The sequence below is a fragment of the Pelophylax lessonae genome (assembly GCF_965119305.1).
Source record: "Pelophylax lessonae genome assembly, chromosome: 8".
In the NCBI taxonomy this organism is placed as follows: Eukaryota; Metazoa; Chordata; class Amphibia; order Anura; family Ranidae; genus Pelophylax; species Pelophylax lessonae.
This window is the reverse complement of record NC_138775.1, coordinates 20,123,348-20,141,401: the sequence shown is the minus strand read 5'-3', so window position 1 is coordinate 20,141,401 and position 18,054 is coordinate 20,123,348. Positions and strand designations below refer to the sequence as shown.

The 18,054-nt window shown below is 44.3% G+C and overlaps 1 protein-coding gene across 5 annotated transcripts in view; it reads right to left on the bottom strand.

Moving 5' to 3' along the window:
* GRIP2 (glutamate receptor interacting protein 2) overlaps window positions 1-18,054 on the bottom strand; it is a 653,251-nt gene that overhangs the window by 321,969 nt on the left and 313,228 nt on the right. For 2 of the 5 annotated variants that reach the window (XM_082265348.1, XM_082265354.1), the window contains exon 1: window positions 7,927-8,561. The exons of 2 other annotated variants lie outside the window; for them this stretch is intronic. In XM_082265348.1, coding sequence (XP_082121474.1) covers window positions 7,927-8,089 — 163 coding nt within the window. In that variant the 5' untranslated portion in view covers window positions 8,090-8,561. Of the gene's footprint in view, window positions 1-7,926; window positions 8,563-18,054 lie in introns of those variants that run through there. One more of the 5 variants, XM_082265353.1, reaches the window with a different exon arrangement.

The window sequence follows — 18,054 nt, the reverse complement described above, 5'->3', positions numbered from 1 at the left end:
AGGGGGGGAGGAGCAGAGCAGAGAGTGGTGACTGACAGTCACCAGCTCTCTGCTCAGGGAGCTCTGAGAATCGAGAGATTGGCGATGTTTGATCGCTCGGTTCTCAGTGTTAGAGCTGGCGAGGGACAGATGCAGTAACCACCTAGGTAAATAAGATTTAAAAAAAAAAAGCCCAACTTCTCTTTTAACACATGGTGAATGGATTTTTCATTGTTACATAGTACATAGTTACATAGTAGTTGAGGTTGAATAAAGACAACAGTCCATCCAGTTCAACCTGTGCAGGTGTGTGTGTGTGTGTCAGTGACGTGATCATTTCCCATAACCCTGAATGTTATAATCTGTGAGATGTACGTCCAAGAGTTTTTTAAAAGTAGCCATACTCCCCGCAGCTACCACCAGTTGTGGAAGAGAGTTCCACATTCTCACCGCCCTTTTCCACTTACAAATATCTTTAATACGAGGACCTATTTAAAGCGGAGTTCCGGCCTCAAAATCGACATAATCAATTTTGGGCCATCCGCTTGCTCTTGGTCACCTGAAAAACAAATGGATAGTTACAATTTATTTTTTTGTTTACTTACCTTGTTATTGAAGAAAATATATTTACCTTTCTTCCACTTCCTCCCTCGGCGGCCGCGGCCCGCGCCATCAGTTCCTCTTTGCATTGATTCCTGGGAGCTGAACATCATCGCTCCCAGGAATCAATGCGCCTGCACCAGCCCCGCTCGTCACTTCCGGTGCGGGCCCGTCATTCCATGCTAAACAGCTTCTGGGCATGCCCAGAAGCTGTGGAGGGGTTACGCGCCCGCACCGGAAGTGACGAGTGGGGCCGGTGCAGGCGCATTCTGGGAGAAGAGGACACGGAAGAGGACGCAGAAGAGGACGCGCTGGCTTCAGCTGCCCACATCCGAGATGGCAGCACTGGATAAGAAATTTTCAAGGTAAGTATTTCTTCTAAAAGGTAAGTGCGAACCGGGACAGTTCAGAAGCTATCCATTGTGGAATGTACTAGCCCTGACTGTCCCGGGGGTATTTTTAGCTAAATTTCACCCCCGAGGCAGGAACCCCGCTTTAACAATCCAATCTATCTGTGTCCAGTCAGGCAGGCCATTACACTGCATAGTTATTGGTGGATTGAGTCGTGACTCCACTCCACTCAGTCAGACTGTCTGTCAGTGTCTGTCTGTGGTGCAGCGCCGGCGACTGTTCCTGCTTCTTCCCGACAACAAGGCAAGCAGGGGGTCCCCGGCCTCTAGCTCCACCCCCGGCCTTCAGTCTCAGAGTCACCTGACGGTTCACGGTCCATCCCCTCCTGAGCTACGCAGCTACGCTGGATGCCGCTGCGGAGCCAGCCGCAGTGAGCGGCGCTGGGCTCAGCTCAGCATCAGCCCGGCTGCCAGCTGAGCCAAGTTAGGAGTGGGGAGTCGGGGGGAGCGGCGGGCGGCCAGATTCAGAATATGCGGTAATCCCGCTGCGGCCCTCAGTCTACGCGGAATCGGCCGCGGAGAGGCCAGCAGCGGTAACTGCCGGCATCGGGACACACACAGTGACGCACTGTCACATCATGCGCCCGGAGCGGAGGCCTCGGCCCACCGGGCATATGCCCGGTCTGCCCAATTGCCAGTCTGGGCCTGATTGTAATGTGTGTAGTAAGAAGGATCTATCATTATCTTTTCCCAATTCAGACGATCATACTAATGTTGAACACACAGTAAAAAGGTTCTTCAATTTTGTTTCCACAGAGGGAACATTCTGGTACCAGGAGCAAAAAGATTGCTTATTAGATAATGTCTTGCAATAATGGTCACTTTGGAATTGGTCGTTCCCACACTTCTATACGGTCCTCAAATGGGTCATATCACTTGTTTTTATTGGGTCATGTATGCTTGGGTGTACAATTTGGATTGAGGATGGGATATACAGGAAACACTTGGTTTTGTTTCGCGGGATGTGGTTTATAAGAAGCTTTTAAATAAAGTTTGTATGGAGAAAAGAATATTTTCTTTTTTTGTTCATTTGGAGCAGAACATTGCCATTGCAACTCATTTGCTCCCAGCAAAGATACTGGTTGCAATTGGTTATTACTCCCTGCATATCCTCACTGCTATTTGAACTGCCTTAGTAAATTCTTTTGAAAGGCTGTAAAAGATCATGGTGACCATAACTGTAAAGAACAATTATATTTTTTAACAGTTTATAAAACTTCCTGCTGGTGAGGTTTTTCAGGAACAGAAATGTTAGGTTCTTTTCTTATAAGAAAACATGAACAAGTGAAAACCATACATGGGATTTGGTACAACCAGATTGCGATGGTGTATTTTTATGCAATGACGTTGCATAATAGGCTTCTGTCGGTAATGAAGCAATAATTGCTACGGCCAACAAAGCGCCTCTTGATGAGACCTAAACTTATCTAATATTAAAATTCATGTGCAACAAATTGTTTTGTACAATCTTTATGATTCAATAGTGTATCTTTTCCAGCAGGATAGAATATCTCAAGTCTTACTAGTTTTGCCTTTGGTAATATCGGAAAACCAATTTTTTATCATTTACTAATACTCATCATTGGTATCCATATGAAGCAATGTGGACATGTAAAGATCCCTAAGGGTGGCAAAAAGGTGATGGTGAACAATGAAGTGTTAATGGTAAAGTTGGGTTCACTGGCAGTATACACACAAATCACAGTAAGGGGCCGTTTTTTAATGATGGGTGACATGATAGTAAAGGGACATTAGGGCTCATTGCTAATGCACTAAGTCAAACTTATCTACTAATATTAAAATTCACGTGTTATAAATTGTTTGAGGAATGAGTATAATTTTTACGATTAAATGGCATTCATTTTCCAGCAGGATAGAATGCCTCCAATATTACCAATATTGCCTTGGTAATCTTGGCAAACCAATTTTATCATTTACTAAGGTCCCTTTCACACATGTCCTGCTGTTTGGGACTGCAAAGTCGCATGACAAGTCGTACCCCATGATTTACAATGAGTACCATTCATATTTGTGCGACTTCAAGTCGTAGTGATTTCAACATAGTCCCTGCACTACTTTGGTCCGACTTTGATGCAACATGAGGTCCATAGACCTCAAGATTACACAGGCATTGCTTCAAGTCACGTCAAAGTCGCGCGACTTCCAGATCATACAAGTGTGAATGGGGCCTAATACTCATTGTTGTCCGTATGAAGCAATGTTGAAATCAGTGGCGGCTGATGCTCTATGGTCGGGGGGGGGGGGGAAGGGAGGGGGGGGCGGCAGGCAGACCTGACCATGGACCACACCAGCTCCAGCCCGCACCGCACACCATACCCACCCATTTCCCCCCCCCCCCCGGGGGGAGGCTCACTCATCCTGTGCTGCCCCTGGACTGACATGTGGAGGCGGCGGCGATGGCTTCCCCCTCAGTCTCCTTCATGTCCCCTGCTTCTCCTCCCTCCTCCTCCTTTGCCAACAGGATGGCTTCTCCTTTTGGCCAATCGGGAAACGGGTCTCAGGACCCACTTCCTGATTGGCCAGGAGGAGAATCCATGTGACAATAGTGAATATTCATTCGTTATTGTCACACAACTGGGTGGGCTCAGAGCGCAGTGCTCTGCGCCCCGAGCCCACTCTTTTTTTGAAGCCTATTAGAGCCTCTGGCTTTAATCCAGGGGTCTTCAAACTATGGCCCTCCAGTTGTTCAGGAACTACAATTCCCATCATGCCTTGTCATTTCTGTGAATGTCAGAGTTTTACAATGCCTCATGGGATGTGTAGTTCCGCAAAAGCTGGAGGGCCGTTGTTTGAGGATCCCTGCTCTAATCACTTGCTTCAAGAAAGAAAAAAAAAACCTCATTGGAATCCATGCGTCCGCCGCCCTGCATGTAGATTAGGGGGCCAGACGCATGGATGGGGGGTGGCACCCCTGCGCCCACTGGTTGAAATCTGATTTGGTGGACATGTAAAGATCCCCAAGGGTGGCAAAAAGGAGTTGGTGTACAATGGAGTGTTAATGGTAAAGTTGAGTTCACTGGCAGTATACACACAAATCATGGTAATGGGCTGTTTTGTAATGATGGCCTAAGGGTGACATGATAGTAAAGGGACATTAGCGCTTACTCCTGACACAATAAGTCAAACTTATCTACTAATATTAAAATTCACATGCTGCAAATTGTTTGATGAACGAGTACAACTTTTACAATTAAATAGCATATATTTCTTAGCAGGGTAGATTACCTCCAATAATACCAATATTTCCATTGGTAATATTGACAAACCAGATTTATCATTTACTAATACTCCTTGTTGTCCATATGATGAAATGTTAAAATCTGATTTGGTGGACATGTAAAGACCCCCCAAGGGTGGCAAAAATAATGAAGTGTTAATGGTGCAGTTGGGTTTACTGGCAGTGTACACACAAATCATAGTAATGGGCTAAGAATAAACTTGATTGCGCTGAGTGTCAAAATGAAAATGATTTCAGTGACTAAAAACTAAAAACAGTGATAGCTGCACTCACTATATATCCAGATAAATATAGTCAACTAATAAACATAAAAGCGTGTTGCCCTCTCCAAATAAAGTGCTAGTGCATCAATCAAATGAAAACAAATAAAGTGTTTAAACAAGCAGAATTCATGCAAGATAAATAATTTCATAGCTATCCAAAAATGGTTATGACATTATTTACCGTATCTTGCATGAATTCTGCTTGTTTAAACATAGTAATGGGCTATTTTGTAATGATGGCCTAAGGGTGACGTGATAGCAAAGGGACATTAAGGCTTACCCCTGAAACACAGGGGTTTATTTACTAAAGCTAGAGAGGGCAAAATAAGTCACAATTCTGCAGAGAAACCAATCAGGTTCCAGGTTTTATTGCTAAAGCTTACTTAACCACTTGCCGACCGCCCACCGCATATATACTGTGGCAGGCTGGCTCGGCTGCGCGAATTGACTTAGGGTTTACGTCGGTTCATGGAAGTGGTGCTGGGGGGGGGGGCGAGCATGTGCCGCTGCTGGGGCGCTCCTGCCACCACTAGGCAGCAGGGATGCTGATCCATTGGACTGGTGGCCATGAGTGACGCCGGGCACCCGTGATCTCTCTCCGCTGACAGAGAACGACAGTCTGCTGTTGTAAACACAGCAGATCGTTGTTTTCTCTGAAATGATCACAGAGCGCCTGTGATCCTTCTATATTGGATCACAGGTCTCTATGATCATTTCACAAGTCCCCCCACAGTTAGAAAACACTCCCCTAGGCTCACAATTAACCCTTTTATCACCCCTAGGTTAACCCCTTCCCTGCCAGTATCATTATTACAGTAACAGTGCATATTTTTAGCACTGATTACTCTAGTAATGTCACTGGTCCCCCCTAAGTGTCAAAAATGTCAGTTAGGGGTCCGATCTGTCCGCCGCAATGTCAAAGTCCTGCTAAAAATCGCAGATCCCCGCCATTACTAGTAATAAAAATAAATAAATAAAAATGACATAAATCTTTCCCCTAGTTAGTAGACGCGATAACTTTTGTGCAAACCAATCAAAATACGCTTATTGCAATTTTTTTTTACCAAAAATATGTAGCAGAATACAAATTGGCCTAAAAGAATGACAAATTTTGATTTATATATATATATATATATATATATATATATATACTGTATATATATATATATATATATATATATTTTTTTTTTTTTTTTTTTTTCCTGGGAATATTATATAGCAGAATGTGAAAAATATTGCTTTATTTTTTTCAGAATTATCGCTCTTTTTCTGTTTATAGTGCAAAAAATGAAAATCGCACAGGTGATCAAAAAGAAAGCACTATTTGTGGGGAAAAAAAGGACATCAATTTTATTTCGGTACAGTAATTTTCTGTTAAAGTAACGCAGTGCCGAATCGCAAAAAATGGCCCGGTCATTACGGGGGCAAATCCTTTGGGTCCAGAACTGGTTAAACAAGCTGAGGTTAGAAGCTGATTGGTTTCTCTGCAGAATTGTGACTCATTTTGCACTCTCTTGCTTTAGTAAATAAACCCCCACAGAGTCAAACATATCTACTAATATTAAAATTCACATGCTGCAACTTGTTTGATGAATGAGTGCAATTTTTACAATTAAATGGCATATATTTTCCAGCAGGATAGAATACCTCTAATATTACAATTTTTGCACTGGAAATTGTTGTCCATATGAAGCAATGTTGAAATCTTATTTGGCAGACATATAAAGACCCCCAAAAACATATAAAGACCCCCAAAGTAGGTAAAAATGAGTTGGTGTACAATGAAGTATTAATGGTAAAGTTGGCTTCACTGGCAGTATACACACAAATCACAGTAATGAGATTAGCTGTTTTGTAATGATGACCTAAGGGTGACGGGATAGTAAAGGTATATTAGGAATTACCACTGACACACAGTGGGGGTTATTTACTAATACTGGAGAGTGCAAAATCTGGTGCAGCTCTGCACAGAATCCAACCAGCTTCCAGGTTTTATTGCCAAAGCGTAATTGAACAAGCTGAAGTTAGAAGCTGATTAGCAACCATGCACACCTGCACCAGATTCAGAGAGCTCCAGTTTTAGTAAATCAACCCCACAGAGTCAAACATATCTACCAATAAATCTACCATACCAACTACTAATATATCTACCATAAATTTCATGTACTACAAATTGTTTTTTGTATAAGTACAATTTTTATGATTAACCACTTTAGCCCCGCTCACTCGAGGCTCGCTCCCGCTGTATTCAGTCACAGCGGGAGTCGGGCCAGGGGAGGAGCAGCGGCGATCGCCGCTGCTCTTCCCCGATCGTCGGGGAATCGAGTTTGGAGATCCGGCCGCTTGTGTAAACAAAGCGGGCGGATCTCCTAAGTGACAGACAGTGACAGATTGCAGGGTTCAGCATAGCTGAACATGCGATCTGTCCCTGTGTCACTCAGTCACCTCCTCCCACACACGTTAGTAAGCACCAGGCATACATTAACCCCTCCCTCTCCAATAAAATTAACCCCTTCTCTGCCAGTGTCATTTTTACAATAACAGTGCATATTTATAGCACTGATTGCTGTAGTAATGTCACTGGTACCCCCAAAAGTGTCAAAAATGTCGGTCAAGGGTCCGATCTGTCCGCTGCAATGTCGCAGTCCCGCAAAAAAAATCGCAGATCGCCGCCATTACTCGTTAAAAAAAAACACCAAAAATGACAGATATCTTTCCCTTAGTTAGTAAAAGCAATAACTTTTGCGCAAACCAATCAAAATACGCTTATTGTGATTTTTTTTTACCAAACATAGGTAGCAGAAAACAAATTGGCCAAAAATTTTAAAAAATTTTGATTTTTACATTTTTTGGGGGGGAATTTCATATAAAAAAATGTGAAAAATATTATTTTTTCAAAATTTACGCTCTTTTTTTGTTTATAGCACAAAAAGTAAAAATCGCACAGGTGATCAAATACCACCAAATGAAAGCTCTGTTTGTGGGAAATAAAGGACGTAAATTTAGTTTGGGTACGGCGTCGCACGACTGCGCAATTGTCAGTTAAAGTTGCACAGTGCCGAATAGCAAAAAGTGGCATGGACGTAAGACAGCAAAATCTTCCGGTGGTAAAGTGGTTAAATGGCGTGAAAGAATACCTCGAATATTACCAGTTTTTCCTTTGGTAATATCGGCAAATCAATTTGATCTTTTACTAATACTCAACACTGTTGTCCGTATGAAGCAATGTTGAAATCTTATGTGGTGGACATGTAAAGACCCCCAAGGGAGGTAAAAAAGAGCTGGTGTACAATGAAGTGTTAATGGTAAATTTGGGTTAACAGGCAGTAAACACACAAATCCCAGTAATGGAATTAGCTGTTTTGTAATGATGACCTAAGGGTGACGTGATAGAAAAGGGGACATTAAGGCTTACCGCTGACGCACAAACTCAAGCTGCACAAGCTTTCTTCACAAGTGTCGTCTTGACTTTCTTGGTCCCCTTCATCTTCTTCATCCTCGCCTGCCCTGGTGTTCTCCCGTCGCTTCCTTCGAGAGGGTCTCCTGACAATGCGGAGGACTTTGTTGACCCTGTTCATGAGCCGGCAGGGGAAAAGCTATCCTCAGCTCCCGGTGGCTCTGTGTTCCCGGGGTCCTAACCGTGGAGAGGTCGGTCTCAGGAGGGTTCTCCGAGCTGAGCTGCTCCAACACAGAAGGAGAAGGGTTGAGAGAATTCTCTGCTTCTGAGGTCTGTGTGGGCAGATATGTTTCTCTCTCTCTCTCTGCTGACTTACTACACAGGAGCTAATAACTCTCGAGGGCAGAGCCTTTTCTTGCAGGAATGTTTGAGATGTTGGATAGAAGTCAGTGCTCAGGCAGCCTGTTATTAGCTCTCCGCAGGCTGAAGAATGAGCTGCCTCTCACGGTCCTTCAAAGCTCAGATACTGTCAGCGGGGATGGCAGAGCGACATGTGGAACAAATACATCATGTCGTTAATGTTCACAAAGCGCTAAACTTCATTGGCAGCCTCCTTCGAGATACACAGGAAAGAAATGGGGAATACGAGAAAATGAAAGGAGGGGGGCAATGTATGTGGCAGAAAAAAAACCCCCAGAAAAAAACAGTCAAAATAATTGTTAGCTCTTCAGGAAAGGAGAAACAAAGATTGTATAAATAATCACCTCTCCTATATATTAACCCATAACCCATGCTGGTAGTCTATTCATTTTATCTATCTATCTATCTATCTATCTATCTATCTATCTATCTATCTATCTATCTATCTATCTATCTATCTATCTATCTATCTATCTATCTATCTATCTATCTATCTATCTATCTATCTATCTATCTATCTATCTGATCTAATTCTGTGCCTCATAAAGTTATTAATTGCAGAAAGGGTTTTAGGCAGCCAGTGAACATATGCATTTAATTTATACACACGTTAAGTATGTGTCATCAGAATGTATAAATACCCAAAGTATGCCAATAATCCTCCAGATGCTCTAATTAGCGGAAGGTCTGAAACTTCAAACAAGTAAATTTTTCAGCTTGAAGCGTGGAAATGGTATGGCAAACACAGGAGAAATTGCAAGAAGTGCAGAAGTTTGAGATAAAGGGGAGAGAAACTCTGTGACAAGGGGGTATTGGAGAGCCTCTGTGATAAGGTGATATTACAGAGTCTTTGTAACAAGGGAATATCAAAGAGTATAAGTTGCAAGGGAATATCAGAGAGCCTTGGTGACAAGGGAGTATCAGTGACCCTCCATGAAAGGAGATTAGCAGAGAGCCTGAGTAACAAGGGAGTATTAGAGAGTCCCTGTGAAAGGGAAGTACCAGAGAACCTTGGTGACAAGGGAGTATCAGTAACCCTCAATGAAAGGAGATTAGCAGAGAGCCTGAGTAACAAGGGAGTATTAGAGAGTCCCTGTGAAAGGGAAGTACCAGAGAGTCTTGGTGACCAGGGAGTATCAGTGACCCTCCATGAAAGGAGATTAGCAGAGACCCTTAGTAACAAGGGAGTATTAGAGAGTCCCTGTGAAAGAGAAGTACCAGAGAACCTTGGTGACCAGGGAGTATCAGTGACCCTCCATGAAAGGGGATTAGCAGAGAGCCTCAGTAACAAGGGAGTATTAGAGAGTCCCTGTGAAAGAGAAGTACCAGAGAACCTTGGTGACCAGGGAGTATCAGTGACCCTCCATGAAAGGAGATTAGCAGAGAGCCTGAGTAACAAGGGAGTATTAGAGAGTCCCTGTGAAAGGGAAGTACCAGAGAACCTTGGTGACCAGGGAGTATCAGAGGGCCTCAGTGACAGGGGACTGTACAGAGGGCCTCAGGGAAGCCTTAGTGACAATGGAGTATCAGACAACCTTGGTGGCAAGGAAGTATAAGAGAGCCTCTGTGATATGGTAATATTAGAGAGTCTTTGTAGCAAGGGAATATCAGAAAGTTTGACTGATAAGGGAGATTTAGAGAGCCTTGGTGACAAGAGAGTATAATTGAACCTCAGTGAACGGGGATTATCAGAGAGTCTTAGTAACAAGGGAGTGTTAGAGTGCCTCAGTGAAAAGGAATTATCAGAGAACCTCAGTACAAAAGAAGTATCAGAGAACCTCAGGGACCAAGGAAGTATCAGAGGACCTCAGTTTAACAGAAGTATTAAAAAACCTCAGTGGAAAGGAAGTAGCAGAGAACCTCAGGAAAAAAAGAAGTATCAGAGAACCTCAGGGACCAAGGAAGTATCAGAGGACCTCGGTTTAAAAGAAGTATCAAAAAACCTCAGTAAAAAATAAGTATCAGAGAACCTAAGAAACCAAGGAAGTATCAGAATACCTCAGTGAACAAGAAGTATCAGAGGGCCTCAGTGACAGGGGAGTACAGGGGGGCTCAGAGACAGGGGAGTACAGGGGGCCTCAGAGACAGGGGAGTACGGGGGGCCTCAGAGACAGGGGAGTACGGGGGGCCTCAGAGACAGGGGAGTACAGGGGGCCTCAGGGAAAGGAAGTATCAGGAAGCCTTGGTGACAAGGGAGTATCAGAGAGCCCTGGTGACAAAGAATATCAGGGAGTGGCAGGGAAGTATTAGGGGTCCAGGAACAGGGGAGTAAAACAGAGCCTCAATCACAAAAGAATATCAGAGAGCCTCAATCACACTGGACTATCAGTGGGCCTTAGTGACAATAGAGTATCAGAGAGTCTCAGGGGCAAGAGAGTATTAGAGAACCTCAGTGGCAAGGAATTATCAGAGGGCCTCAGTGACACAAGAGTATCAGAGAACCTTAATGGCTTCAGTCACAATGGTGTATCAGAAGGCCTTAGTAAAAGGAAATATAGAAGAGCCTTAGTTACATAGAGGTATCAGAGAGCCTCAACCAGGATTCGGTGGAACTCTTGAATTTCTCCAGTGGTGGCTAGGGGTTCCTCGAGCAATAAGAGATATTTGCCTCTAAGATGGGCAACCACTGACGCTAACAATTTTTTTAGCTATCTGTAAGAGGTGAATTCTTTCCAATGACCACAAAAGGAAGGAGCATTGTTCCCACTGACCATCACACTAATGTACTGGGAGCTGTAAATATAATAACTATTAGCAACTATTCCCTGAAGCCAAAAAGTGCAGAGAAGAAGAAAGAGCCCTTGACAGTGGTTGGGAAATCCAGGAGCAGTGATGTCACCCATGGGCTTCCATGTCCCAGCTGTTGTTGGCGCTCCCTCCTCTCTTATGCAACTGCCACAGTCTTACACAGGGGATCACATGACTGGACCAGAGTGGGCTGAAAATGGGTAAGTATATACATCTTTTTTTACATAGCTTAGTTAGGTTCGGAAGAAAGTTTGATGAAGTCTGCTCCAATCCTTGTAATACATGTAAATGATCTAGAGAGATCCCCCCCCCCCCACACCTCAACAAAACTGCAGTTTAATTTAAACATATCTTCAATAAGTTTCTGAGCCAAATGGCACAAAAACAACTCCTTTATCCTTTACTAAAGAAAAACTTAATTCTTGAGGACTTTCCATTAAAAGTACAAGCAGATCATTTCTCTTGACCCTCCGTAATTACACTCTTATATCTCTTAGAAACTCATATCCTAAGCAGGGTGTCTAAGCCTCGGAGGGGAGTCTTATCCTGCAGAAGCGATGCCTTAAGTCCTGCCACAAAACAGGGGAAACCTTTTCAGAAATGCCAAGCCGAACGGCCCGTGATTAGTTCTTTTGAAGTTGCAGCGAGCTTCTATCTCGACTCCTCACTTATCGGATGTTTTTCAGACTGCCAAGCTCTTGAGAGAGGTATCTTCCTTCCTCAAAAAGATCAGATCTCTACCTAAACCTGTGACGTCTGTTGAAGAATGGAAGAAAATGCGTAGCTTCCCGTCGGTGTGCTACAAACAAAAGCATCAAACACGTTTTCAAGTAGATAGTCTTTGTTTCTTTAAGTATGTCCTTGGTCTTGTAGCACGCTACCCACGTCTTCACAAACGTAGCCTAAAATGACTCCAAGGTTAGTTGTGTTGGTCTTCAGAATGATCTCTTGGGCTTGTGCTGTCCTCTAGATTATAAACTTAGGTTGTTTGAGAAGTCTACCAAAGTCCAGAAAAGTGCCCGGACAAGGTCATCTGGAGCCCAGGACAAACATACTAAACAACCCCCCCCCCCCCCCCCCCACGCAAGAGGTATGAGAATTATGTGTCATCAAAATTCCCTCATAAAAACTCTGAGCGATAATCTGCATGCTTACCCCCTAGGCATAAATCCCCCCTCCTCTCAGTACAAATCAACCCCCTGCTAAAAATCCCCCCTCTCAGTACAAATGGCCCTTTGCCATCCCCCAAATCCCCCCCCCCATCCTAAAAAAAAAAAAAAAGAAAATTCACTTCTCCTAGCACAAATCCTCTACCCCTAAAATTTACCCTCCTAAAACCCATCTCCTCCTCCCCACTTCAAATCCCCCCTCCTTGCAAAAATTTTCTCCCCTCCCTCCCGACACAAATCGCCCTAAATAACCACTCTTAGCACTCCCCCCTCCCAAATTTCCCCTCCTAGAACAATACTTACCCCCCCACGCCCCCCAAATTCCCCCTTGCAACACAAATCCCTTCCCTCAATATCCTTGTGGCACCCACACTTCCCACCTCACATGATACCACAATACCCAGGGCAGCCACCCCTCCTGCCTACCCCTTGTCGTCCCGACCCTGGTCCAGAATAAAGTTACTCTAATCCACTGCTGTATTTTGGCCTAAGCCGACAAGGCCCAGGCCTAGGGTGGCACTTTGCGCCGCCCCCCCCCCCGCATTAAAGAAAAAAACCCTGATCCTTCCTCTTAGTCCCGTCTGAGTCTGCCCCACACACACACATTCCCTGGCGGCTTGTGGCACTTATTGGCATTCGTTCATTCAGGGCGTATGTACTTGCCGTTGCCGGGGAGGGAGGGACTGGTCACTGGCGCCTGCCGCCCCCATAGAGTGTGACTGGCCAGACCACCTGCACTGCATTCAATGGGTGGGGGCAGAGCCTAATGCTCTGCCTACCCTCCTCTGCAAGGCATCCTCATTCCTCCTTACACACTAGCTTCTCCCCGGGGCGGCCGGAGTCTGTCTATGTTGAGGAGGAGGACAAGGAAATCCCCAGCCAGGGCCCAGGCCAGGACAGCAGGACGCAGGTAGGAATCACGATTTGCTACTATTACTTCAATCACATTTAAACTTACAGTAAATATATTTTCTGCGAATATGGACTGTTTAATGCCTTTGAATTGATTTCAGCATGCATAGAGCACTTTGCAGTACATGAACTTTCACTGCATGTGAACTGTTAAATGAGTTTGCATTGGTTTCAGCATGTGCAAAGTACTCCATGCACGCTGAAATCAATGCAAACTCATTAAACAGTTCACATGCAGAAAGTACATGTACTGCAAACTGCTCCAAGCTTTAACCACTTCTGGACTGGAAGGTTTTCCCCCTTAATGACCAGGCCATTTTTTGCAATTCGGCACTGCGTTACTTTAATGGACAATTGCATGGTTGTGCGACGCTGTACCCAAAAAGATTTCATGTCCTTTTTCCTTTTTTTTCCCACAAATACAGCTTTCCAAATAGAGCTTTCTTTTGGTGGTATTTGATCACCTGTGCGATTTTTATTTATTGCGTTATAAACAAAAAAAGAGCGACAATTCTGGAAAAAAAAAAACAGGAAGTGGTGTGGCCTTGACAGGAAGGGGTGGGTCATAGTTAAATTAGGGGGTGCATGAGTTTAGTCCGGCCTAGGGCAGCACAAAAACTTAAATACACCACTGCTCTAATCGATATCCTTATTCTCCAAAAAATCCATATGCATCCACTACTTATAGCAATAAACAAAATAGACACTGCATGAACGGTTTTTAATACTCTGAAAGAAAAATACGCTATAAAAACAGGTGTAATAAGGGAAAGCTTCTAGTACCCAATATAGGATACACTATATAGGGATTTAGGGTAATATAAAAAAACAAAAAGCTCCCAATAGTATGAAAGCCAAGTACAAAGATTTTATTAAAATGGTTAAAAACACTTACACACATAAACTGTATACAGCATCCTACAGAAACCACAACTCCCAGAATTCCGAGGCACGCATGCACAGTGATGTCATGGCTTCTGGCTCCGCCCAACACATTTTGTCAAATATGACATCATCAGAGGCACATGTCCCTGATGACAAAGTGTCCCTGATTACATCATATTTGACACATTTTTTTTTTTATTTGTTTACATCCACTACTTATTAACCCTTTAATTTATTTTTGATTAAATTGTTTCTAACAGTGTTTTCCTGCCTCCTATGAATGTACTCTTTTCCCTCTCATGTCTGTTTGTTTGAAATGAGCAGTGCATGTTAGCTGCGGTCATGCACACTGCTCTATGCACACTACATAACATCACATAGTACATCTCAGGAACAAGCAAGAGAGGGTGGCTATGTTCCTACATACAGTGGGATCATGGAGAATTAATATATTTTTTTCTGAATTAAGAAGTACATATATAAATGAAATGTATTTATTAATTTTATTTGTTAACCAGGGATTAGTGTCGCTTTAAACTACATCTAAATTAAAGTGATTGTAAATGCTTGTTGTTGTTTTTTATTAACAAAAAGGGTCTATTCTTACCTGCTCTGCGCAAAGCAACTCTGAACCTTCTTTTTTTGGGTCCCCTGCAGGCACTCCTGGCTCTTCTCTGTCGAGTGTCCCCATATAAGCCCCCATTAACATCAGGGTGATTTGACATGCAAATTGCAGCCTATAGCTGGTGGCAACGGCACCGCCCGAATCGGTGCGACGCCGACTTTGTGGCGCCGCACCAATTTCCAAAAGTAGTTCCTGCACTGCTTTTGGCGACTTCGTGGCAATTTTAATTGACATCTCTGCATGAACCCGCACGGATGTCTTTCAAATCACCCCTGAACTCGCAATATAATGCGGGTTTGAAATTGTGTGAGTTCAGCTGAATTTCAAACCTGCCTCCAATGTGAACGAGGGCTGCTTTCTATGGGGGCATTCGCGCAGGCTGGCTCTCAAACCTCGCTGTTTGCATCTATAGACACAGACAGTGGGACTAGGCCTTGCCCTCTACTCCCTGATGACTGGTTTTGATTGACAGCAGCGGGAGCCAATGGCAAAGCCAGTGAGACCAGGAAGTGAGGAGAGAGAAGAGCTGCAGACAGGCACAGCGCTGGATCGAATGAGGGCTCAGGTAAGGAAAAGAAAAGGGGGGGGGGGAACTAATGCCTCAACATTTTTTACGTTAATGCAAGGAATGCATTAGGGTAAAAAATGTTTAGGCTTTATAACCACTTTAACCAATTCTGAATAGTGTAGAGCAGGTATTCCCAAACTACGGCCCTGCAACTGTTGCAGAACTACACATCCCATGAGGCATTGTAAAACTCTGACATTCACATACATGACTAGGCATGATGGGAATTGTAGTTCCTGAACAACTGGAGGGCCATAGTTTGGGAATCCCTGGTGTAGAGAATCGTTACAGCTTCTGTTTTATTTTCCATCAGTGTTCCATTAGAGAAATTTTGAGATTTCTCTTAATTTTCTGTCCTAGAGACAGAATAGGAAGTTGGAAGAAATCTCTCCAATGTGAGTGGAGCCCTCTTTTAGGCAGTCGTCACTCCAACAACCATTGTAGGATTTTACCTCTATTTCTGTTTGGATAATAACTCAAGATTTTGGACTTTGGACGCGCAGTTAAATAGATATACTAATGCACAAATAAGTCTAAATGGATCCCCAAAGGGAACCTGTAACAGTCACAGTTAGTAGGCAGACCCAGTTTAATCTGATTATATTTTCTCTTCCCTGACCCCCCGCCCCCCCCAAGCCCCCATCCCATATTAACATGCTGATAAAATGTTTAATTAAAACATTCCTGTTTCTTTTATTGCATACCTTGTTTAACCCCCGACAGAATGCAAATTTGTGGCCTTGGCTTTAGGGGGTTGTATTGGAGTGATGCCTGCAGCTAGAGGCATCACCCCGATGCCGTTGTTTAGAGCCAATGGTCGGCTTTCTTGTAATGATAACTGATGCGGCAGAGCAGCCTGAGTAGCCTTTACCCACTTTTCTACTTCTACTAGAACTATATTTTGCACATTTTAAAAATGCACATTTCAGACCTAAAGTTTAGGAAAAACCCCCAAACATGCAGTAGCATATTATGAATGACAGGTCCTCGTTAGGGAGACATCAAGGGTCTATTAGACCCCTGAAGTCAGGAGAAAAAACTGTAGGCACACACTGGTGTATCGGTCCCATTAAAAAGTCCACTAAAAAATCTCTAAAACAGAGCCTGGCTGGCGGCAGGAGGAAGTTCCTGAGACCTAGGAAGTTCATACATTGAAGAGCCTGTGTTTATAAGAAATGTAGGTTTACCATTGTGGTACTTTTAATAAAGTTTGTCCATACTGCTCTTAGAGGCATTTCCTTTTCCTCTGTTCCCTAATGTCACCTATGGGCCTCACTGAAGCTGATCAAGCACAGATCTTACTTGATTAGCTTCTTCCCGAGTCACAGCAGCCGGGGAATGACAGCTCAGAACCCAGAAGTCATGTAATACAGTTTGCTACCACATTCTTTCATGGGAAGGGAGATCAGCAAATGGATCTCCCTCCGTTCCACCCACTGACTCTTGCCATGCAGGAGAAGCAGTGGATACATGTCAGCAGTAGTCGGGCAGCAGGTGGTACATTTGGGAAATGTGGAAGGAAGCCATCACTTCCACTAGAAAGCCGGCTTGACAGTAGTAAATACACTTCCAGCTGCTTTAAAATCCCCTTGCTACCAGATGCCGTTTATAAATGGTGCTGGTAGACAAGAGGTTGATTATATTATTTTATATGTTACTGTTACATTCTTTGAGATCCTGCCAGGGGCGTAACTACAGGGGTTGCAGGGGTTGCGGTCGCAACCGGGCCCCATGCTCCAGGGGGCCCTGTGCGGCTCCCCTGTACACCTGGATAGGAGGGGCAGCAGGGGCCGCATGTAGAGAAATCACTGCCCTCCTTCTTCCTCCTGTAGCTGCAGGGGGAAAATGGAGGAGATTGGTTCCTCTGTATGCTGCCCCGGCCACTCCTCCTATCCATCCAGTTCACTTGTGTTCTGCTGTCTCTGGGCCCCTGTGTGCTCCCCTGGTCCCCCCCCCTACTGTGCTTCCCCCCCTACTGAGCTCCCCCCCCCCCACTGTGCTGCCCCCCCCTACTGTGCTCCCTACCCTCTCCTGCCGGCTGCTGCAGGGGATGTGTCACAATAGAGAACCAGGAAGGGGTCGGTAAATAGGTAATTTACCAGCCAGCTCCTTCCTTTTCTCAATGGACAGAGTCATAGTCAGTGACATTGTAAAAAAATAAAATAAAATGATAAAAAATAATACAATTAAAATACCAAAAAAATAAAAACAACTGACACCAGTGGGTGAACTTCCAGGATCGTAAAGGTCACACTTGCAACCGGGCCCTGGCATTCCGCCACTGTGGGGAGGCCCCAACATCGCAGGAAGGTGGCCCACTGCAGAACTTGTGAAAGGGTCCCGCAACGAGAGTAAAGGGCCCCAGGATCAGTGGGAAGAGTCCCAGGCTTGAAGGGAAGGGCCCCGGCCAGGGGTCCAGGGGGCCCTTCATGGTTTCCTGCACCGGGGCCCTGAAGGTTCTAGTTACGCCTCTGGATCCTGCCAATTTATGCATGCCAACTTTAAGGCCTCATGCACACTGGGCATATAAAACACTGCTTTTAGGAGCTTTTGGCTTTTTTTTTCTACTTCTAAACATCCCTCCATGTTGGCCTAGGTGTCCATGTACACATAGGCATTTACAGGTGTAATTGAAGAGGAGCTTTTAAATGCAGAAAAAAAAAAAAAAACCCATCACGTGTGCTCAGGAGAGGAGCATTTCAGCAGGAAAAATGCCCAACATGCCTAAAAGCTATGAGCCAGAAAACAGCATGGTGTGCTGCTCAGGCTCTCTAGGCTGGGTACAAATCCTGGACATCCTAGGAGTGCTGCCACGGGAG